This window comes from Pavona decussata, unplaced genomic scaffold (genome assembly GCF_977016875.1).
Source record: "Pavona decussata unplaced genomic scaffold, jaPavDecu1.1 SCAFFOLD_186, whole genome shotgun sequence".
NCBI classification, from domain to species: Eukaryota; Metazoa; Cnidaria; class Anthozoa; order Scleractinia; family Agariciidae; genus Pavona; species Pavona decussata.
Genome location: NW_028145595.1, coordinates 140782 through 164215, shown reverse-complemented (window position 1 = coordinate 164215; position 23434 = coordinate 140782). Strand labels below are relative to the sequence as shown.

The following is a 23434-nucleotide window of genomic DNA, read 5'->3' as shown; positions in this document are numbered from 1 at the left end:
CTGTGGACTGTAAATAGATTTAACGGGAAAGACCTACAGAATCGCTACCGTGGACACGATACTTTGTATTCATAGCGATTCATGAGTTGAAATGAGGAAATGTGCACAGTTGCACATCGCCATTTCCACTTCTTCTCGAGATTCTTTGCCACTTCATCAATAGCCCATTAGTCTACGACCTCATGGATCGCGCCACCGTAAAAGGAGCGCAAAACATGCGTGCGAGTCGAAGGTAGAATTGCCCGCGTGGCTCGCGCGGAGCTCCCACGCGGACATCCTCTTTTTTCCAGGCGGAGTAAACACTCTTCAGTGGTTCTTAGTGCCTCTTTTGCCGCTTACTTCAAAAACTCTGGCCTATTTGAGACGAATTATTTTATTTTACGCGTTTTTCTTCCGACTGTAGTCCCAATTTCACAACTAGAGTGTAACATCTTTTTTAGAAATTGAATAACCTGCGAAAATGGATGGAAATTAACGGGGAATTCCAATACCCGTCAATACAATTCCGAGCGAGCCCTTTGTTCTTTTATTCTACCTAGTGCCAACAACAAACTGTCGACTTGTTCACTACAAAGTATCTTGTTTACTCGCAATTTATCCTACAGGTTAGGTTGGTTTGAAGAGTAGCATGTGACATTTCTGAACATCTGTGCGCTCAACAAAATAAATTTACCTCAATCAGGAGTGAATTAAGTCCTGTCCCAATTTCAATGCGATACTGTTACCGAAGTTACCTTCTCATCTACGTACAACAACAGTTACATCCCCGGAGGAGGGGGGGGGGGGGCTCTCGTATGAAAGTAGCAGGGATGCTCGTCGTCTCGCTTAGGGGTGTAAATTTCGGATTTTGCTCTCACTTAGGGTGTTCTGGGCTAAACGCCATCATATTTAGCCGTGAAGGTCTCGTTTAGGGTTGCATGCGATAAGTCACGGTATTTTTTATTTGTCTGTGGTTTAAAATGGTCTATTTTAGGGGTTAAAAAAAAGCTTGGGCGACGCCCAGATTAGGCTCCTTTAGGGGTTTAATTCAAAATATCCGACGAGCATCCCCGCCCCTTTCTTATGGAAGCTCCCTCCCCCCCCCCCCCGGTACACCCCTTTCTTATCACACTTCAAAGATATGTCAAGACAGACGAACATCCCCGACATTACTGGTACATGACTAGTAACATTACTAAATCGTAACGACGTTTTTTTTCTGCCAAGAATTGTTACCCTTTCTTACACTTGGAATCAGTTGATGCGTGGCTAACGTACGCTTTTGTTTCACAGTCCGTTTTGTTTGTGACCCTTTCAATAATTGGGCACTTCTTTAATTTCGAGTGGGGTCTCCCTATATAGTACACAATATGGACTACCCCATTCCACGGGAATCCGTTATCAAGAGGCTTCGTAACGAGGGGGAAGGGGAGGGGGAGGTGGAGGGGGTTACAGTGGGCGGAAACAAACGACAAAAGAAAGGTAACATGGAATATTTCAGATGATGCAAAGGGCGATATTTTGCATTCACAAAAGCCCAGAGGAGAAGGCCGCTATCAAAGGGCCGGCAACCGGGTAAAGTCAACCTTTACCCCAGGGGTTTTCCCTGCCAGTACCCTCTACCATACCCCAAGAAAAAATTAGCGGAAGAAAGCCCCCCGAAAGGGGTGAAGTGTTCTGAAAGTTGCGCTTGTTGCTCACCCGCTACTTCCAGTTCCTAGCCTTTCTTTGACATGCGCAGTTAATGACATCTCTTCAATAGCGACAAAAAGGGTAAATTTTGCGCAATGACGTCACCATTTTCCGAATTTTCTGTTTTAGCCACGAAAATCGAAAATGTAGCTTAGCAGTGATCCAATTAGTCTGGTTAGGATTATTTAAGTCGTACCAAAATAGGGTTTGTGCTGTAGAGATTATCCATTCTTACGTTTCAACTTAGTTTAGATGGCTCTTACGTAATTAATGAACCAGTCAAGAGTTAGGAGGGAGTTCCCATTGTGAAAGAAGCATTCTAACCTTTGACAATCTTTGTCTACAAACTCCTGACAAAGTTTATTATCGCTCTATTATATTTCAGCCCGAATATTTGCGAGCTTGTATTTTGGCGAGCAAAGTTATAAACATTTTTTCGTCCGATACAATCAGAAATTTGTGAAATCATTTTCTTGTGACACAATCACTTTTCTATTAGAGATTAACGAAATTTTAGTGTATTTGGAGGATTTTGTAATTCTGGAGATTCGAAATGACCGATATGGGAAGTAAATGTTGCGACTCCTTTGCCAACTTTTATTGTTTGTGAAGCTGTTGTTATGCTGTGACCACGCACAAATCAGACTACTCTCAGAGTACAATTGAAAACGATACCGCACTCCAGACCATAAATTGACTGTCTAAACATCAAAACGAAGTAAAGTTCATAGCCATGTTGTTTTCTTTTTATGATAAACAAATCAAAAGGTCGGAGGTAGTTGAATATTGTTCCGGTTCTAAAAATGCCACGTTTGACCGAGGGGACTATTTAGAGGTGTTATTTTTTGGCGGATTGACTGCAAAGTCGCAAAAATGGCAAAAAAAAAAAAAGAAAGAAACGACCCCTTGAAAGAAGCCATACTAAAGGTTTTTATTGTCTTTCTCGTGCTACTGCATATGAGGGTTCCCATCTTCCCCCCACCCCCCCTCCTCAACCTCACCCCGCCTCTCTCCGCCGGAGCCTTGAGTTCTCCATACATTCCCTCTCCACTCGCGCCCCCTTCCCCTTCCCGGTCCCAGCAACAACAAGACAGTGAGGGTGGGGAAGGCAAAGGGAATCTGGCGTCAAGATTAATACAAGATACATATCAACTGCGAGAGACTGAGAAACCAGACACCGGAAAATGTTCCGCCACGTTTACCTACCTACCCGCCAAGCGATGATCTATTTTTAGCGAAGACAAGGGCTTAATTGCGCGGTTAGAATTTGTCAAATTTTAACAACAGATTACTTTCGCGTGATACGCTTGCACTTCCACAATTGCGTGGCTTCTTCCCTCTTTACGAGGAGACAGTAATCTTAGCCACAGTGTCAGCCGCAGTGGAAAAAAGCGTTTTAGCTCGCACAAAAATGCATATTTCGCGTTCATGTGATCTTTTATGATCATCTTGTTTTACAATACTTTTTTTTTTCCTCTTGTAAACAAAATACCCTTAGGCTAGGGTCACGATTTGAATTCATTTTACAACAGCAGCGAAAGTTATCTTTAAAACAATAGGAAAAACACAGTTTGCCTCTAAAAACTACTCATCTGGCTACACGAATGCTGTAACTCACGATTTCATTGTGCGTGACAATTTGAAAGCTATTTGAAAATGAGCAGTTCTTTTCTGTGATACTGTGGGTGTGATATACAGAGATGATTATACTAACGTCTGTGGGTGAAATCCTAAATTGCGACCAATCAAATTAACGCTACTGAGCAGTACTTTCCTGTTTGCTGTTTATTATGCTGTACAAGGTGGTTCTAACTTTCGAGTCTGTGGATGAAATCCTAAAGTGTGATCATTCAAATGAAAGCTACTGAGAGGTACTTTCCTGTGGTGCTGTTTATTATGCTGTACAAGGTGGTTGTAACTTTTGGGTCTGTGGATGAAATCCTAAAATTTGACCATTCAAATGAAAGCTACTGAGCAGTACTTTCCTGTGGTGCTGTTGTTTATTGTGCTCTACAAGGTGGTTCTAACTTTTGAGTTTTTGGATGAAATCCTAAAGTGTGACCATTCAAATAAAAGCTACTGAGTTTTCCTGTGGTGCTGTTTATTATGCTATACAAGGTGGTTCTAACTTTCGAGTCTGTGGATGAAATCCTAAAGTGTGACCATTCAAATGAAAGCTACTGAGCAGTACTTTCCTGTGGTGCTGTTTATTATGCTGTACAAGGTGGTTGTAACTTTTGAGTCTGTGGATAAAATCCTTAAGTGTTACCACCGAACAGTGCTTTCTGGAGGTGCTGTTTATTATGCTGCACAACGTGGTTCTAAATTGTAACTACGTCTGTTGACGAAATCCTAGACTGTGACCATTCAAACTGTTGAACTTTGGCTCCACTCTTGGAAGTAAATGACAAAAATGTTACAAAATGATTTAACATGTAATGCTATTGTTCACGAATTCCACGGAACGTCTTAGCATTTTAACTGCCCAAGCTACTAAGCAATAGCTTACGGTAGTTCTGTTTCAGTTTTCTCTTTAAAAGGGTGTTCTTCCATTTGTATTTGAGTATCATATGAGTTGCGACCATTCCGAATGTTTTTTTTTTCTTTTCTTCTTCTTTTTTTTTTTTTTTGGAATAAAATACCACCAGCGGTCTGCAAAAAATGTTACAAGTGTTAATTAAAATGTACTTGTGTTAACAGTATATCTTTCTTTTGCCTTGCCGATAAATTCAAAGAATGCGTTACTTTATCGTATCCTACACTTTAGTCTAAAATATCCAGAAAGTACCGTAGTCATATTTTTACTTAACTGCCGAACTCAAGTTCACGTTTCGGGGTTTTTTGACCGCGCGAAAGCTGGCACGAGAACGAAAATGGGAGGATGAGGGGAGGGCAGGGGGAGTGTTTCTTCCTCTCTCGTTCGAACGTTTGCGCTGCCCAAAACTCACTGAAACTGACGCAGAAACCTTCTTGCTGTGCAGACTAATTGAGTATCAGATATTTCTTTACGAGTGCTATCAACCGACAATGGAATAAGGTCAGATGTCAAATTGACAAATAGCGACAAATGAAGATAATTTTACCGTCTATAACCACCACAGGAAAAGCAACTTGAATGAGCTAAATAGGATAATCCTTAAGTGATTTCGTTCTTTTTCAAACTGAATGTAACGTTAGAAAGAATACTTTGAAAATTGCAACAATTCCTTGAGAACGTATGCTTTGCATCACTCATTTTGGAATTCAGTTGAACAAGGACTGGTTATTATTATTATTTTTTTTTTCAATGAAACAGTGTTAGCCTGTGTGATGTGAAAAGTTGGTTTCGGTTTCAGGCGAGATCGAAATAGAATTTCGTTTAATTAACACATCAATTCCAAGTGAAACTAACAGGAAATGAAAAAAACATCCTCAATTAAAGAAGTAACTGAAGACAGCAAAACCGAGAATAGGTGGTTTGCATTGCTGCCATGTTGGTGTACAAAACAAAAGAACATTTGTTCGCATAGTTTGCATAAAAATGGAAGTTAACTCCCACAGGAGAAAAATCTTATTGTTCCTGTACACCAACATGGCCGCCATGACGTCACATGCAAACCATCAATTGGCTCCTTTCAAAATATTAAAATTGAATTTCACATTGATGTCCACAGGACGCAAACAACAGAATTGAATTTCTTTTGTTTGTGTCATCTTGGCCTCATTGTCAAGCTGAATTTCAATATATCGAAAGGAGCCTTTATACAGCAAACCATATCGTTCAACTATAAACCCAAATTAAAGGCTTAATGAGTGTTTAATGTTTAATGGTTAATAATACTCTGCCAGGCTGATATTTATACTGGTTCGGGAATGTCGTGGGGTTTTGTGCGCATGCCTTTTCCACTGTTTGACCGTGTGGAAATTGGGACGAGAGTGAAGGGGAGAAGCTATCTTGTCTCCATATCCGCGCGGTCAAAAACGAAAAACGCACAAACCCCAACAGAAATGTGGTCACATGCATCAAGTGTCCCTAGCAAATAGACCATTTCCGAGTTGCTTTGAATCTCATTATGAAAGCAAGGCTAGGTGCAAAGTGTTTTAATTGTAGCTTAGAGCGGTTTTCAATTGAGTGTCGAAAGTAATTTCGCGTTTGCTTTGGTTTTGCATTACTACGCTCTGTGACTAGTTAACAAAACTTGCGCCACTTTCTCAACCAATGGGAATCCAAACCAAAACCAATCGTGTTTTGGCCGCACGTGTTTTCCCGCGCTTGGAGCCAGTTACATGTATTTGCCTCGAATTCTGATTGGCTCGTTGTATGGTTTTCATCTGTTGCGATTGGCCAGAGTAATTCACTTTGGTTTGGTTTTACGACACTCAATTGGAAACCGCTCTATGTTGTACTTCTCGGGTTATTAACTTATACCAAGCAGAGCCCAGACGTTTCGCCCTTTTCAGCCTTCACCGAGGTGGTGTGTCCCGTTATACACAAAAAGCTAACCGCAGACAAAGTAACGAGTCCAAAAAATCCCCGACGTTATAATATTCCCCTTTTTATTGGCGGCAAGCCAGGCCCATTACCCTATTAGTTCTGGCAAGCGTAATCTTTACGGTTGGAATTTCAGCCTTCGTCTAATTTCTGCTCTGTAGTTTTGGCTTACTTTTCCAACACATGGATTTAATTGTCATTTTACAGAGTAACTTTGCAACCTTTAAAATACTAGAACTTTGACTTTCGTTGTTCTTTTGCATGCCTCGAGGGTGAAAAGTCAAACCTCTAGAGCGGGTAAACAAAACTGATTGCAGGGTTGACACTACAACAAAGGCAATCTATTTGGAAAAATATTTCAGCTCGGTACCACGAGTCAGAGTTAGGGTGGGGTCTCCTTGTACAGTCCACTTTATGCACTATCCCACCACCCTCCCCTCTCCTCGCGAGATGTCTTTTACCACGTGAAGAGAAAAGCATTGAAGGTGTCTTCAGCTGTGTTCCATATAGCACGGAAGTAAAGATGTACTGTTATTCCTAAGCAGCTGATTCCCTACAAGAATGATAAACTGCCGAAAATTCCGCATCGAATGAACTATAGTGTGCCTTTGAATAGCGAAAAAACACACTTGTAGCGATGGAAATGTTGCAATAATGGTTCAGTTATGTCAACAATTACCCCATGAGTATACTTAAGCTAGTATTTATTACCTTTTGCTGCGGATGGTTTGGATGGAAATGGATTACAACTTGAAAACATTAGCCAGTTGTTTCAAGTTCTTCTTGTGTATTTTGCAGAAATTGCAAAAAACCTATTCTTCATTGGAGAAATCAGTTAATATTTTCCTCCCAGTGCAGTGCTCTACGAACAATTTCATGTTACATAAAAGGTTCTTTGATCAAAAAACGGCAAAATCTCCGTGACACACTTTGAATTTTTATATACCTAGACTTTCACTCAACAAAACGAGCACTGTGAATGGTTGATTCTTGGTCACGTGCCCCTGGTGAAATACAAATCAGATCCCGACCGGGATACAATTCCGCAGTTGTTGCTCACTCAGTTGTTTGTTTGTTTGTTTGTTTTGCTGTGATTGTTGAAGGGAAAGTCTAAATGTATAACAAAGCAGTTAATGTATGGTCCCTCGGGAAACTAGTTAGTTTTGTTTTCCCTCGAATCCTGATGTAACTGTTTCCCTCGGGACCATAGATTTAATGTATATTGAAATCCGGCACAGTTGGCGGTGGTCACGTGGTCTATAATTTTTAAAGACGGAGATTTATTGCCGCCTGAAGGTCAATGAAAGTCAAATGTCCAAAATAGCTACAAATGAGGACAATTTATAGCGTCTGCCAGTTACAGGAAAGCTTAAAAGGATCACTTCTCCTAAATGCTAGAACTACCGGATGGGTTCCGTTGTACTTAGCTAATTGAAAAATTAAAAATATATTTTTTTATTGGATTAGATTTTGGTACTCATAAGCGCAGGCTTCGTTTTCTCTGCCCATTTCAAGTGCGCAGAAGTTCGGTTAAGTTTAATAGTTGGTAAAATTCCAAAGATTGTTGCACAAAACTCAGTTCCGGAAAATAAATGCCCTGACGTGAAATTTCCGCTCCTTAGTGGGTGGCTGATAGTTATTATGCTTCAGAGTTTCATGTACAGACAATAATTTAAGGTTACTGTATACCTTTGGAGGTGTCTTGCGTCCAAGCGATGTAGCGCGTCCGGTTTAAACTGCAGATACCTAAACCCCTATTTCAAGTTAAAGCTTATAGAGCTAACTATCAAACTGTACCAAGAATTTTGAAATAAAATGAATTAATTGGAACCAAAGTTGGCAGCATAACAAACAGTGTCGCTCAGTAGCTTTTGTTTGTAATCTCATACATAGATCTTAGCGTTACAACCACCTTTTACAGTATAACTGTAGCAGACTAATAAACAAAAACTGAACGCAACCGGAAAGTACTATAGTCTGCAATGGTCACACTTTTAGTCAGCTTTTCCACCGTAATCAGGCTTTAGAACTATTGATGCTGGCAAGATAATGAGCCGTTTCCCGGGAATTGGATGTACTGTAGAAAAGCTGATTAAATTACTGAACTGAAAGGCCCCTTAGCAAGGTCATACATTAGGATTTGATCCGGCAAACTCGATTACCTTGTGTCGCATGAAAAAAGATATGTACCATAATAAAGTACTGTTCAGTGGTTTTGCTACACTGAATGGTCACATTATAAACTTGTCCATGCTATAAAACTATCATTGTAGGCGATGTAGGCTCGATTCTGACAGTTCAAATGAACAACAAACAAGATGCAACTTCATACCGATCCTTCCGGTAGAAAAGCTGAACATCAGACGGTCCTTAAAAGCTTAGCATTAGAGGGTACAGTAACTGGCTAATTTAAACTTTTGTCTTGTTAGTGAGCTTGGCAAGTGTTTATTCGAATGGGTGGGGCCTTGTTCTTTCTCTTCTCCGTTGCGCAACCTCAGTGGTTGGATCTGATTAAGCCCTCGTTCGAGAGCGATACACGTGTGCATAATTAATCAGTGCGAAGCTTATAAATTTGGGTTAGGTCGGATAGGGCAGAGGAAAGATGCTTACAAGAGCTAAGCGCAAGGTGATCAAGAAAGTAGGCGCTAGCTTGTTTCCGTTTGTTTCAATTTGCCTGACACAAACTTTCTGAGTACTTTAGCTTATTTTTGCCTTCCTTTTCACTTGACGCAAACTTATGGGCGTCGATGCGCTTTCGAAAAATGTCGAGAGGGTTGGAACTGAGACAGAGAAAGAGTCAATATTTGTGTGAATAAGCTTTGTAAGTGACCACGTCAGAGCTCTAGTATAGTAGGAACAGAGAAAATCGCTTGTGAATATTCGCCTGAAAATAAGGAAACCTCGAGGCCTCACATTCCACACAGCTACTAAATATTAGGATGTGTGTGATGACGAAGAAGCTAAACGGAAATGATTAAATTCTGAGAATCGAAGAGTTCTCTTTCAAGCTCGATCCATCAGTCTTCATATTTGCGTTCGTTTTCTTTCACTTGTCGCAAGAAACCTTCTGCGCGTGCCATTCACAGTTATATGACATTGCAGGCATTGCATTGCTTCCGTAAAAACTGCACAAAGAGAGAAGTGCTCGTTTCCTCCGTAGGCCTTTAAAAATCAGCCATTTCTCCGCTAGAACTCGTTGATCTCATCTGATAGGCACTAATACAGATTCTTCAACCATAAGTAAAAAAACTCTCTTCAGAAGTGTTAAAACTTTTCAATAATATCGAGATTAACTCACTTTGTTGGCTGTAAAGTTACCCCTCGGTCACATGCACTCAGCCAAACCACAAGTACGCTTTTGTCAATAACGCTGTGGATTGTAGTGAGAGATATAAAACATAGCGCGTTTTTCGCCTTTATCAAATGTGACAATGAATTTCCGTGAAAATATAATATCAACTGAAACTAAGGCTCGTGTACAAACGCGCGCAGGAGATCGCGAAGAAAATGAAATTACCACACGGCCGAAAGCGGACTTCAAAGTGCTATAACATAAACTCCAGACATTTCAAAACCACCAAGGTTCTGAGGTTTCAAGTGCGCTTCATAGCTTAATCGATCGTTTTATGAGGGCTGTTCATCTTCAGTTCGAAAAGGAGGCCTCTAAAAAGTTGCCTGGGTTTTTTATTGTCCATTGATTCCCTGTTATCTGCGTAATTGATTGCTAAATTCTTCTACAGCTGCTTCTGCGATGAAAGAGGACCTGATACCCTTCCGTTGAAATGTGTTCTAAAATATCTTACACGCTTGAAAAATACCTTTGCCCGAAAAGACATGGGACACGTTTAGCTTTTCAAATAGCAAAAGTAGCTTGAGTTAATCTCGGTTTTAGTGAAAATTCAATTTAAAGCAATGGTCGGCAATGAGAACAATTACAATGAACTCACTACCGGATGGGAGGTCAAAATATTCATATCATAAACCGATGGCGTGCGTGCTCACTGAGACAGCTGAGAATTAAACTATCTTACATGTTTTCCCATGGTTGTTTAAAACAGAGGATATTCTCCACGATTCTAAAATCCAAGATTATCTACCAAGACAGAGTTGAGAAGATTGCGCCGTGCTGTGGGAAAAGCGAAAATTGTTCGTGTCGGGAGGCAGGCAAGGCTAAATTCGGCAATACCTCAGCGCGCTTGAAACTCAACACGACAAACATGGATAAATAACTGCTTTTCCTACCATACGGCGCTTTGTTCTCATATCTGCCCGCTTATCTGATGTAGAATTACCTTTGTCTGTCCTTGTGACAAGTCGGGTCTGCCTGCCGATGATTTGACGTTAAATTTGATTCGTAACATGAAGATAGCTCCTAGCAAAGCACCCTGTACGGCGCGCGTGTGTCGTGACAAATTGTTGGGTGCGAATGAAAAGAGGAACAGGCTGTTTTCTCACCGACTAATCGACGATATCAAGTTTAAAAAGTGCGTTCCTTGAGGCCTATTTATTGCTAATGTCACTCTTCAATTGAAGGAGATTTCTTTACGGGTCACGGTTTAAAGACGCCGTGAAAAAAAAATCTGGCGCCTCAGGAGCTTGTTGCCGCAAAGAAAAAAATTGGCCTCTTTTGTTTTCATAAGAAAAAGATTTCGAACTGATGTCATTGAAAACTTCATAGCACTAGCATCGCGACAATTTGATTAACGTTATGTTTTTGGTTGGTGTTTTAGTCGTATCACTTTTCTGGTCTGGAAGAGTACCAAAATGTTTACTTTTTTCTCACGACCTCTCTAAGCATACGACATTTTTCAGCTATTGAATTGAAATGTCTGAAATACGTCTCACAACCGCAGTCAAGGTTATGATCCGTGGGTGAGCGGCAACTTAAATTCGAGACCGAAAAATGTCCAGTTAATTGTGGCCGCCACAAAAGGGGACTTGATACGTTGAACTCAAGGGTACGGATCCAAAAACAGCCAAAACTTAAGGATAATGAAGGCAAAACGAGTTATCATTTTAGTAATAGAAACGAAAAAATAAATTTGTGGGAATGCGCCGAGCTGGTGAGGAAAGACGATGCGTATTAAGCTAAGCGATTATTTCCTCTTCTGTTTCGAGTAAACTCTTGACGGCTGGAAACACGGATTTGATGTTTTCTTTTAAAACAACCTTTAGTTATTTATTGCGTCTCACAAAACACGGCTTTCAACCAATAAGAGCACGTTTACTGAAGGTGTTTTTATAAAGTTGTCTTCTAGAGCACTTTTAATGGGATTCGGTTTGTGTTCTTTGCATTTTTTTTAATTGAATCTGTGGCAGGCGGATCAAGTCATCTCTTGATTTCTAATTGTGTGGCATTTTTGATTTTCATTCCCACTTCGGGCGGGAAGGCATCTTTACCCTTTCCAAAATCAAACGCCAGCTACGAATGATCGAGATCGCGAGATGCCGCTAAGAACAGTGCTTTTTTTTCGTCACAATTTAAAAAATCCGAATATCTAAGGAGATTAAAAGCTGAACGTTTACCGAAAAAAGCAGTTGCAAATTTGATAGCTCTCCTGTGGGCTTAGAATTAACGAAACGAAGTATTTTTTACATACCAAATTTTACCCTGGAGGAGCTGTGGTCGTGACAGAATGTGTTACTGGAATTAAAAGCTAAAAAAATAATTAGAAGAATTTCATAAATTGACAGGCGAGCGAGTAAACACATTCGAAAGGTCGAACTCACAAGTTGAACGGGCGATGTTTTTCACTCTGTTGCATAATGATGCACAAGCATTTCTTTCGTTCACGCACAAATCATGTTGAGTTTCTGTTGTGGATAGGACTTAGTTAAATACAAGAAGGAACTAAGAGAAACACCAGAAAAGAAACACCAGAAAAACTTTGGTGTGAGTAGCCGGAGAGATTAATTTTTTTCAGGGAGGATGCGGGTGGCGAAGGGGGGGGGGGGGGGGGAAGAATGTTTTGTTATTTCACCCTGTTGGATAACGTTGCACAAACATTTCTTTGGTATAGACATTTCGCAGCTTTTTATTGTGGACTGGAGCGGTTAGAGTAGATCCTGGGGTTGGGGGTGGGGGAAGAGGGGGGGAAGGGGATTTAGGTGTGCATGCCATCCGGTTCTCCAAAACCTGACCAACCTGTTTCATTTGTACTCCGGCGCTTTCAGAATAGTTGTTTGCCTATATCTGAAGTGGTAAATAGCGCGAGTGAGAACAGTGAGAAATCTTTGATAGGACTAAAGACACTGATGTGCTGTCGGTGTTCCCTGGAGCCTAGTTTCTTTATAATCAGGCGGAGGATCGCAGACTCTGTTAATTTGCCCTAACGCAAATCATCCGTAAAGAGCTGTGAGTCTATATGATCTCTAAGGATCGTGAACGATTGCAGAGGAAAGTGATCTATTCTGTCTGCCGAATTAATCGAATTAACAAGCTCCCCTTTCGAAGAAGCGCCCACATGTGTCATAGCTATTAAAGTCGTAATACTGAGGGAGAGTAAGTAAGTAAAGAAGACCCATTGGTCTGTAAAAATATCGGTTATCTGTTCGAACACTGCTATGACTTTATTGAATCTTACAGAGAAAATTTGAAATAAGCGCCGTAGGCGCTTATTGGAGGATTAACGGTAGTTACTCTGGCCCCTCGCAAAACAGACGCAAACAGCGCAACGAGCCAATCAGATTTCAAAGCAAATACGTGTAACCAATGCCAAGCGCGGGAAAACGTGCGGTTCGAGCGTGCCCTGGGGAGAGGGCTTAAGGGGCTTTCATGGTCTGTCCAGATTCTCAAAGAGTAGCTGTCTGAAACGCTGCAGACAAGGGGCCACTTGCTAACTGCTAACGTCCAGTCATAACATGATATTGGCTCTATTTTGGCCTTACAAGTTAGGAACTATGTTAAAGTTTTGTCAACACCCCTGGAGTCCACAGCGTTACTCTGTCTGAAGGCCATCGTTTCTTGTTCCGTGAAGCGGCTTTCAGTATCCTAGTGTGATAGATGAACCGTTTTTCCTTCTTGGTGCCCTGCAGTGCAGGTCGCGATTGTTCAAAAACTGATTAAGATGATTAAAGTAATGCTACATCATGAGTCAAGTCTAACAGTGGGATAAATTCTTTAATCCGCACAATCCATTAACAAAAGTCTGGCCCAGAAAACGTTCGGAAAGCATTGTTCGGAAACCAGTTAACGCTGATACAGAAAAAGAGATCAATCAATTGTTAGCCTACGAGAGCAGACGGCTTAAGTACCGCTTTTGTTGCTCTCTCAGGCTAATCAAGTATTTCCACATGTAATTGAAGAAGTGGCAAGGTTTAAACCGTAGAGACAACTGACCAAACTACACGAGTTTGCATCACTAACTGGGCTACCAAATCAGATTGGTGACTTGAGGAGGCTTGTTTGGCCTCACAGTTTAGCAGCAATTCGTTGCTAATCAGTGATTTCCTCTCTAGAGCCCTAATCACAATCGTTCAAAGGCTTGATGCTAACTTACCTCAACAATTTGTTTCAATTGCAGGGCCATCGAGCCTGCTTTTGTAAAGCGTATAGTTCCTGGGAGATTCCTCTTCGTTTCTCTCCTAGTGGATTTAAACAGAGTGAGAAGTGCACTTTCGCGAAAGATGTCGACGCCGTTCCTGTCGCCGTTTCTGCCGCAGGCGGTTCGCCCTTTCTTCATGACTATCAATGAAATCCTGAGAGAAAACAGACTGCCCCTAAATCTAACCCAAAGCCTCCCTCTGCGGAATACTGGCTTTTTCTTAAGCTTGCGCTCATGCCAAAAATTGGATTAGAAGCTAAAACGTGTTGTTGTGTGCACTTACATTTTCGTCCTTATACATCCAATTGATATTCCCGCAAATTCATACTTGCTATTTAAGTCGCGTCTTGAATGCATAATGTCCTTCAAGCCCCAGACAAAACTGGCCAAAAAACGCCTTAAATAAGTCTAACAAACACACAAACAGCAAGTGATACACGTCACTTTGAGAGGACAATTGTTAAAAGTCGAATTAAACGGAGTGTAGACGGGGTCTCTCAAACTCATTAATAATTCATGAAGTGGAAACATAGGATATTATTACCGTGAAGGAGGTTTGGAAATGTGATCTTTGTTATTAGAAAATTTGGTGAACTTTTACTTTGACTTTTTCCAAGAATGGTTTGAGAAACTATGTCAAACACTTAAAAGAATGTTCCATCCGATTTCCAAAGACCTCGAAGTTGGTTAAAAAAAAAGCTTGGCTGCCCTTTGTTTTTTTAACACACTTTTTCGTTGTTTAGAAATACGATGAAACAGTCCTCCTCGTGTTTGATATATTACTTGAATTGTATGTATTCCACACATAATCCTGCAGAGTATAAGTTAGAGTTTAAGTCGTAATTTCAATTCATGATGATGATTTTGAAGTTTCGTCAAATGTTGCTTTTTGTAATTTGGACCGCACCCCGATCCCTCTCCCCCACACTGAAAAGGCAACTTGGTGTGGGTAGAAAGACAAAAGTGTTGGCTTTCAATCGCATTTCACAAATCTAGATTATAGGCTAAAAGAAGCGTGCTGTCATTACCCAGTTAAGTAAATATCCAATCCCTTAGGATCACGAAACGTAATTTATAATGTTACGGTTTGAGATTTTGACCGAGTTGGCATGCTTCAGCATACAACACAGTGCTAGGTTAATTTAGTTTGATATTTCTCAGCCATAACTCACAGCTCTAGATTACAAGCTAAAAGTAACATGCTGTCATGGCAACCTATTAAACTGATCCAGTAACTGCCGGAGAATCCGCCACCAAAACTAATCCCAAGTTATTATATGTTATTTCTAACGTATTTCCTCAATTAATTTCACACGAAAAACAATATGATAAGAGATAATATACATCTATGGTTAAAATCATAGGTGGGAAGATTCATACAGATATAGGAGAAGCAGACACCGATACAACGTAGAATTACGTTTTAGAGTGTACTATATTTCGGCTGGCCAAACCAGTCTTCTTCAATTTATACAGAACATTAAAGTTCCTTATCGCAATGAATTCCCAGCGGGTAAAATTGACTAAATATAAAAGTCTATAAAAGAAACTATAAGAAATATAACTTTTTACTAAAACAAAATATTAATCTAAGATGGTAAGTTTTACCAAACTTCTGGCTTCTAAAAAGAGCTAGCTGTCTCTATGATCCTGATATCTACTGATAGGCCTTTCTATAAATCTACAATTTTATTAAAAAGCAAAAACTTCGGCGGCGTTCCTTCAAGCGCGGGAAATCCGTCAGTGTAGCAGGAATAAGGGCGGGAGAAATGGCGGGAGAAATGGCGGCCACCAGTGTGGCCGGTGATATAAAGGGCGGGAAAAAGAGTAAAGTCAAGTGACAGGAAAACTTGGCACACGTATACATAAGAGTGTACAGTGTCAAGCGCGGGAAACCAGAGGCGAACGCCTCGTCACCATAACGCAGTCAAGCCCGGGGAAACTCATGCTACCTAGATAAACATCTACTCTGCGCAAAAAAACACTTTAGAAAGAATGCAGGATTAAGAAAAGCCAGCATTAATCCCGGGCTTTATTTTTGCCAAGCACAATAAAGACAGTAGTGTGAAAACAGTAAAGCTGATTATTGAGCTTGGCAGGGGAAACTGAACATGACATTAATATAATTTTCTCGGCAATGTTTTGAAATCTCGTTTTGTCTTGTTTACAGTAGCATAACCTACCGAGTTGTGTTATCTTCTCAATATTTGCGGTAGAAATCATCGCAGCACACATTTTCCTCAGAATTTGACAGTCTCAGATAGCTGGCAAATTATATCAGTTGGAATGAGGTTAAAAGGGTTTAAAAGCTTCATATTTACTGAACAACATGGCGTCCATTGAAATATAACGTAGTTTAATATCTATGTTTGTCTACAGAAATCTCACAACAGATACCTAATTTATTACGTACTGAACAGTAGTCATGCAAAAAATATTTGAACAATTCCACAAATTGAGGCTAAATAAACACAAAATTTAAGCCATTAGTACCGGATTAAACCCCGCACGTTTACAGTAATTCTCACCGACTCTGTAAGTTAATTAGCTTGGTGCCGCTGTACGATAAAAAGCTCTATCAAAACATACAGAACTGAAAACAGACATAACACTGTAATGATTTTTACACACACCCAAATCCGTGAAAGCTAATTAATTAAGAGGCAGCTGACGACGCTAATCAAATTATCTCTCTTAAGATCTTGAGCGCTGAAAGTACGGGCACGAAGGCGATGTTTGCCAAAAATGTGTGTTGTGTATATCATGAACTCTTTCAGGACTGTAGCCAAACTTTCAGGAGAGGGAATGCAATTGTGCATGTTGCCAGAGCCGAAGGCGCCATCGTCTAAGTCAGTCTGGGGCATACTCCCCCAGAAAAGCTTGAAATCTAGAGGTCCTAGAATGCTATTTTTGGCATTCTTCTTGGATCTTTCTTCAAACAATCAGTTTTGTTCCAGTGTAAAATTGTCGCTTTTTGTGATGCTGGCTCCAAGCAAATGGCGATCCCAAATTTTATTTCCCTCTACTCAATATACTGTACCTTCTTGAAATTATACTCCAGATCTTAGACAAGACAAGTACCACGTCTTGCCTCGTGTTAGCTACAATGTACGCCTCTGTCTTTAAACATTGAATAGCCAGGAGATGACATAGCTAACTCCAGTAAAGCTTGTTGACCATGAGTCTTAGGTCACCTGTCTTAAAAGTCGTGCTCTTGGCGTGCTAAGGTGGCTAGACTTCATTTCAGACATCAAATTTAATTTAGTCGCGCCAATAGCCCATTACCCTGGTCGAGCAAAACTGAAACTTGAAGCTGAATAACATGGCGCGAGACTCGACGCATGCGCATGCCAGAGATGGTAGTTGAATACTTTCCCGTGCATTCTGAAGTTTTATGGAACACCGTGCATCGAGAAATGAGAAATAGGCCACCGCATTCAGGGGCCCTCAATGCGTAAATTTGAGCAAATTACGCAAAATGTTGTCTCCTAGCTGACCCTTTTTCGCATTTGTAACGGCATATTTGCCCCTTTGAAAACTAAAGCGATTTTTTTTTAGTCTCACGAAATTTTGAGCTGAAATTTTGCCAAGGAAAACTGCAGATTTTCTTTACGACTAATCCAAATTTCTGAGGCGAGACTAGGCCATCTGAGCAGTGAATCCACCCAAATAAACCGGTGGGTTCTCTTACATGTTATTGGAACAAAAATCTGCGGTGAAAAAAAAAAACGAGTCGTGGGTGGGTATTCCCACGTACAGCTGTTTTGACTTAACGCAAACTATTTTTATCAAATGGTTCTCTTTCCTATAAGAGAAACACGGAAGAAATGAGTACAAATCAGTCCTTCATACAACAGCCCATGAAATATTCCCCTCTTTCAAACAATTCAAGGATGCGCGCACTAGAAGTTTTCGCGTTCTTTTTCACTTGTCTTTCGTAAACATCTTGTGTTTGAAATCCCATTGTCTGCTGGCCATGATTTTGTATTCCAAAGTTCAAAGTCTCTCGATCTTCAATCTTACGCTGGACCAAATTACCCCGGGGGATACTCCCGCATATAAGCTATAAACTGATATGTGCGCCGCCAAAGGGTGTGGTTTTTGAGCTGTTGTGGGCCGAAAGAGGGTATAGATTTCCACCATTTTGGTCAGAAAGTTTGAAAACGGGTATGGGTGCTAGAAACAAGGTCTGAAAATGGGTATAAATTTTAGAAACCAGTGATAAACTGTGTTTGCAAGGACCGCCGCGACAAAATAAAAGTACCGGATCCTGTGGTGAAGGATCTAATCAGCAAAAAAAAAACGTAAAGCAAATAATCTAAAAAAAAGAGCAAGGCTGATTTCACGGTCAGGGAAGTATATTTTCCAATATTTCGAAAGGCACGGCCTTTCTTCTTTAGGGTATGTTTGTGACTGACCCTGTATCTCGCCACAGGATCAGTCACAAACATACCCTGAAGAAGAAAGGCCGTGCCTTTCGAAATATTGGAAAATACTGACTTCCCTGACTGTGAAATCAGCCTTGCTCTTTTTTTTTTTTTTAGATTATTTGATTTATAAATTTTAGAGGTCAGGTGCGAGAAAACACCTAAAAATTACATATTTTGCTCCAAAACCTGATAGGAACAGGATCTGGAGACCCCCAGAAAAAATTCCTAGGAGTGTAGTACCCTCAGGGACCTAGCAGAAGTTTGTCTCATAGCCTCTCAACAGTCGCCACTGGGGTAAACGTGTCGGTTGTACAATACTGTAATTTGTTTTCAAGGGCTTGACCCTTGTGTTGGTACTTACCGCTAATTAGTTTAAGAAGAGCTTGACCTTCGACCAGGAAACAATTAATCTTGCCGTATCTCTCACCTTTTTGTTTGACGAATAGCCTGTGGGGCAGTTGATGACAGGAAAGGAAGAGAATTAGCGGGCTTGGATCGCGTGCGAGAAACGAACGCGATGCCACGAAGGCCGCAAGTAGGCAAGAATTTGGCTGATTGCAAAACAAATGATTGACCACCTCAGGAGTGTGGAAACGATGTCAAACTGGAAAAGATCGAAGAATTAGCGAAGTGAATGTAATGTTTCACAGAAAAAGAATATGGACGTCCGATGGACTTGAAGCTGTGTAATGCATCAGTCGACTGCATGAAAGTAATCAGTTTGCTATAGTATTTTTAAGCGAAACCGAAGAAATATCTATTGATTTACTCCATTAGCGAAAAATATAAACAGGTAGACCAACTGGAAAAAGCTAAAGCCCTCAAATCCAAAATTTCGCAGGAAAACAGGAAAGCTTTCAGCTCTCATTGACTACGTCACCGCATAGTAGAACTGATCGGTGGTTCGTCTTCAGATCAGGTGGCCTGTGTGCTAGCTTCTCGGGGAGGTGGTGGTGGTGGGGGGGGGGGGGGGGTGGGTTACTTTGCCCATACGAGCTATATTTGAGGTATACAGCACCAAAGGGTATGGTTTTTGAGCCATTTTGGGTGTGTAATAGGATATAGATATTTTACCACTTTGGTTTGAGAGTCTGAAAAACGGGTATGGATTTTACAGAAAAGCGTATGGATTCTAGAAACCAGGTGTTAAAATGGGTATGAATTTTAGAGGCCAGGGGCCCGTTTCTCGAAAGACCCGGTAACTTATCGGGCCCGATAAGTATATTTTCAAATGTTTTTTCGCCGATTACACAGTGATTACAGGCATGGCACTTGGCCAATGTTTTCCTAGAGTTATAAGATTTAAAAATTTAGTGTTCAAAGCTAACAAAAATTGACTTGTGTTAAAAACTTTTATCACTAATAACACTGCGGGCCCAGTAAGTTACCTGGACTTTCGAGAAACGGGCCCCAGGTCTAAAAGGCTACCGGAAAATTACATAGTTTGGTCTGAAATAGGGACAGGGTTTGGAGAGTTGAACCTCACAGCCCCACCGAAAATACCGAGGAGTGCTCCCCGAGGCTGTTGGGTCATTCCGCGGTAGAGGATCTCCATGAGCTTATCCCAGCTGGATGTTATGATCAATAGTTTCAGCGTTTTGTTTAATCGCTTTGGAGCAGTTAACCCCCAGCCACCGCGATCTAATTTTAGCCCTAATGAAACGTTTGGCTCTTCTCAAAACAAACAATTTATTTAGAGCATACAGTTTGTCAGAGTTAGAGTTCTTCACTAAACGAAATAGTGGTTCGTCATTTGCCAGCACGTTTCAACACATAACAATGCTGATCTCGGAACACTTTCAAAGTTGGGCTATGTTTCACCTGTTTTCTCTGGTTTTAAAGCTTTTGTTTAATTCTCTCCTTTGAAATCTAATATTTTGCTAAACAGAGTGTTAATCTTTTTGCCCGATGTTAGTAAGTGTGATTGCATTCCATTTCTAATAGAAAACTTTTGAGGGGGGTATTTTCAGGACCCCCAAGAATTGTGGAAAGATGATCGCACATGACTAGTCGATCGGGGCGTTTAACGTTAAAAGGTTTCAAAGGAAATTGTTAGACAAGGCAAAGTAAACAACTGATTTCGTGCAAAAAGCCTTGTTTAAAATTGACAAACATTGGATTTTTTTTTCGTTTGTCTAAGAACCGAGTTGCTTCTCTCAACGATTGGGGAAGTGAAATAAACAGTATAGTAGCACTGCAATGCATTCGGATTGCCTTAATCATATGTGCGTACTGTAAGTTCAACAAGAAACTATCGTTCTTGAGCGCTTTTTCTCATCTGCGGTCACGGTAAGGTAAAAGGTAAAAGGTAACCATACATTCTTTCTTGTAGTAAGTATTAAGATTACTGTAAATCGAATCCAAGGCCTTCCAGTAAGACCGGTTTCTGTCACAGAGAGTCTAAGTGCTGTAATTACTTGCACCCACCCAGAGGTTTAAAAATAGCAGTTTGGATCGGAAACTAGCTCGTTTTGCGGTATGATTACACGTAATGGTTTACTTTCGCTGACAAATGTATGACGATGAAAATTCACGTCACTCTGCATTTGAAGCCTCTATTTCCTGTAAAAGCTCCATTAACCCCCTCCCCGGGAACTTGTTATTTCCAAGCCTTGAGAAGGGAGGAGGTGGGGGAGGGGGGTTATTAGAAAGGGTGGCTTAATCCCAGGGCTTTTTTCTTGCAGGGGAAAACCCCTGGCGGGGCTTCTTTCAAATCGCGAAGTTTGCACACAAGTTGAACTAGCTTTTCCTATTGAATTCTACTTCACAACTTACAGAAACACTGCAGTAATGTGTCGTGTATCGCGATGTCATTCTTACCTTGGCACAGTGCTATTTGACAAACCGATCGATGTTTGTCGAGTTGGAGGTTTATCAAAAGATCTGACGTTCGGTGGGCTTATTAGAGAGAGGGTCTTAACTGAACAAAGCTTTTGCGGTAATAAGCTGATTGCTTATAAACTCAGATCCGCTAGAGCCGCGCGAAATAATACGTTTGGTGGTGTTGTCATTTGACTATTTATAATTACATAGAATTAAATTAATACTCAGGGGGTAAAAATGAATCAGGTCACATTTATTGGAGTTCTGGAATTTTTAGACCGCACTATACAACATAAATAAACAATATCCAGATCCTTTGATTTAGACTGTTCCAGCCTCTCGATATACTATGCAAGAGAAACGCAAAAGGAGCGAGCCCGCGAGGAAAGGAGGGAGGGACTGGGGAGAGCAGAAGAAAGATCTTTTCCTTCCTCTCTCCCCAGCCCCCTTGTTTTCTTTCGTTACGAAACTTTTGGTAGCAGGGGACCACACGACGCAAAATAAACTGTTCTGAATACGTTCCGTTGCCGGATCTCTTGAAGTAGAAATGCACGTGCCAGACGCCACTTTACGTGTAAATAAACCAAATTATGTTAAACACCATTTACCTTTACGTTCTAATTTAAACTTTTATTACTAGGTTTTTTTTTTCATTGTAACTCTGGCCCTGAAGAAGACTAGTTGTACTAGTTGAAATTTTGGCCCAAATAAATAAGCCTTTTGCCGTAGTGTCAGCCCTGCAATCAGTTTGGTTTCTTTCGTTCTTGGTAGCTTTCATTTAACTGGTCACATTGTATAGGATTTCATCCACAGACTCAAAACGTAGAACCACCTTGTACAGCATAATAAACAGCACCACAGGAAAGTACTGCTCAATAGCTTTCATTTGAATGGGCACACTTTAGGATTTCACCCACAGACTCAAAACGTAGAACCACCTTGCACAGCATAATAAACAGCACCACAGGAAAGTACTGCTCAGTAGCTTTCATTCGAATGGGCACACTTTAGGATTTCACCCACAGACTCAAAACGTAGAACCACCTTGTACAGCATAATAAACAGCACCACAGGAAAGTACTGCTCAGTAGCTTTCATTTGAATGGGCACACTTTAGGATTTCACCCACAGACTCAAAACGTAGAACCACCTTGCACAGCATAATAAACAGCACCACAGGAAAGTACTGCTCAGTAGCTTTCATTTGAATGGGCACACTTTAGGATTTCAAAACGTAGAACCACCTTGTACAGCATAATAAACAGCACCACAGGAAAGTACTGCTCAGTAGCTTTCATTTGAATGGGCACACTTTAGGATTTCATACACAGACTCAAAACGTAGAACCACCTTGTCCCTAAGAACGTCTGCGTGGGAGGCTACATAATAAGCAGCACCACAGGAAAGTGCTGCTCACTAGCTATTATTTGAATGGTCACACTTTAGGATTTCATACACAGACTCAAAAGTTAGAACCACCTTGTACAGCATAATAAACAGCACCACAGGAAAGTACTGCTCACTAGCTTTCATTTGAATGGTCACGTATAGATCGGACAATAAAATAGAAAACTTTTGAATGCAGAGGTCCACACAACGCAGGAATTAAACTTGCTGGTAATTTTGCCGGATCTCTCTTGTGAAAGACCTCGTGTCAGGCGTCACTTGAATGAGTATAGCTCTGGCCCTGAGGAAGACTAATTCTATTAGTCGAAATATTGGCCACTAATAAATCTGCCCTTTGCCGTAGTGCCAGCCTTGCGGACAATAAAATGTTGGGGGTAACCGGAAATTGGTGGAAATTTGCGGTTCAGATCAAAATATGCAATTTTCCGGTACCCCTTATCAGACCTGGGCCCAGTTGTTCAAAGCCTGATTAAGCTAATCCTGGATTAACGAGAACTTCCAAGTTCGATTCCAGTATTAATTACTAAAAAATAAAGATTTTACAAAGCAACTTTTGTCCCTCAGTTTTGACGTTGGCTTTTCTTTACCATTGGCTTAAAATTAGATTTTGAAAACATTTTTAACGAGCAAGATGAAAACCTCGGTTAACGTTTAATCGTGGATAAACGTTTATCCGGCTTTTGAACAAGCGGGCCCTGGTCGCTGAACGTCTTACCCATTCTAAGATATGGTTTCTACAATCCATACCCGTTTGTATAAAATCCAGTTCGTTTTCAGACCATCAGACCGAAATAAATAAAATCTTTACCGTATTTCAGACACAAAAAAAAAGCTAAAAAAAAAACATACATTTTGGCGCCGTGCAAACCTATATAAAATAGGGGAGACGAAGAGGAGAGGGGTAATCCTGTGATGGAATACCACCCCATCCTTCTGGGGTCACTAGTTAGTTGCTTTACGCTAAAGAAACCTATTTCGGGTAACCTTGGCCCAAACGCAGATTTTCCTTTTTATTTTCTCTTACAAGGAAACATTAAGGAACTTCCACCGCTTTCACCAGAGGAACATACACACTGTTTCACTTGTGC

At 40.8% G+C, this 23434-nt stretch overlaps 1 protein-coding gene across 1 annotated transcript in view; it reads right to left on the bottom strand.

The window, feature by feature from the left end:
• LOC146462510 (protein patched homolog 1-like) overlaps positions 1–10603 on the bottom strand; it is a 37242-nt gene extending 26639 nt beyond the window's left edge. The window contains exon 1 of the mRNA XM_085085503.1: positions 10435–10603. Within this exon, the coding sequence (XP_084941629.1) occupies positions 10435–10503 (69 nt within the window). The 5' untranslated portion in view covers positions 10504–10603. The remainder of the gene's footprint in view (positions 1–10434) is intronic.
• Between the last annotated feature and the right edge of the window lie 12831 nt (positions 10604–23434).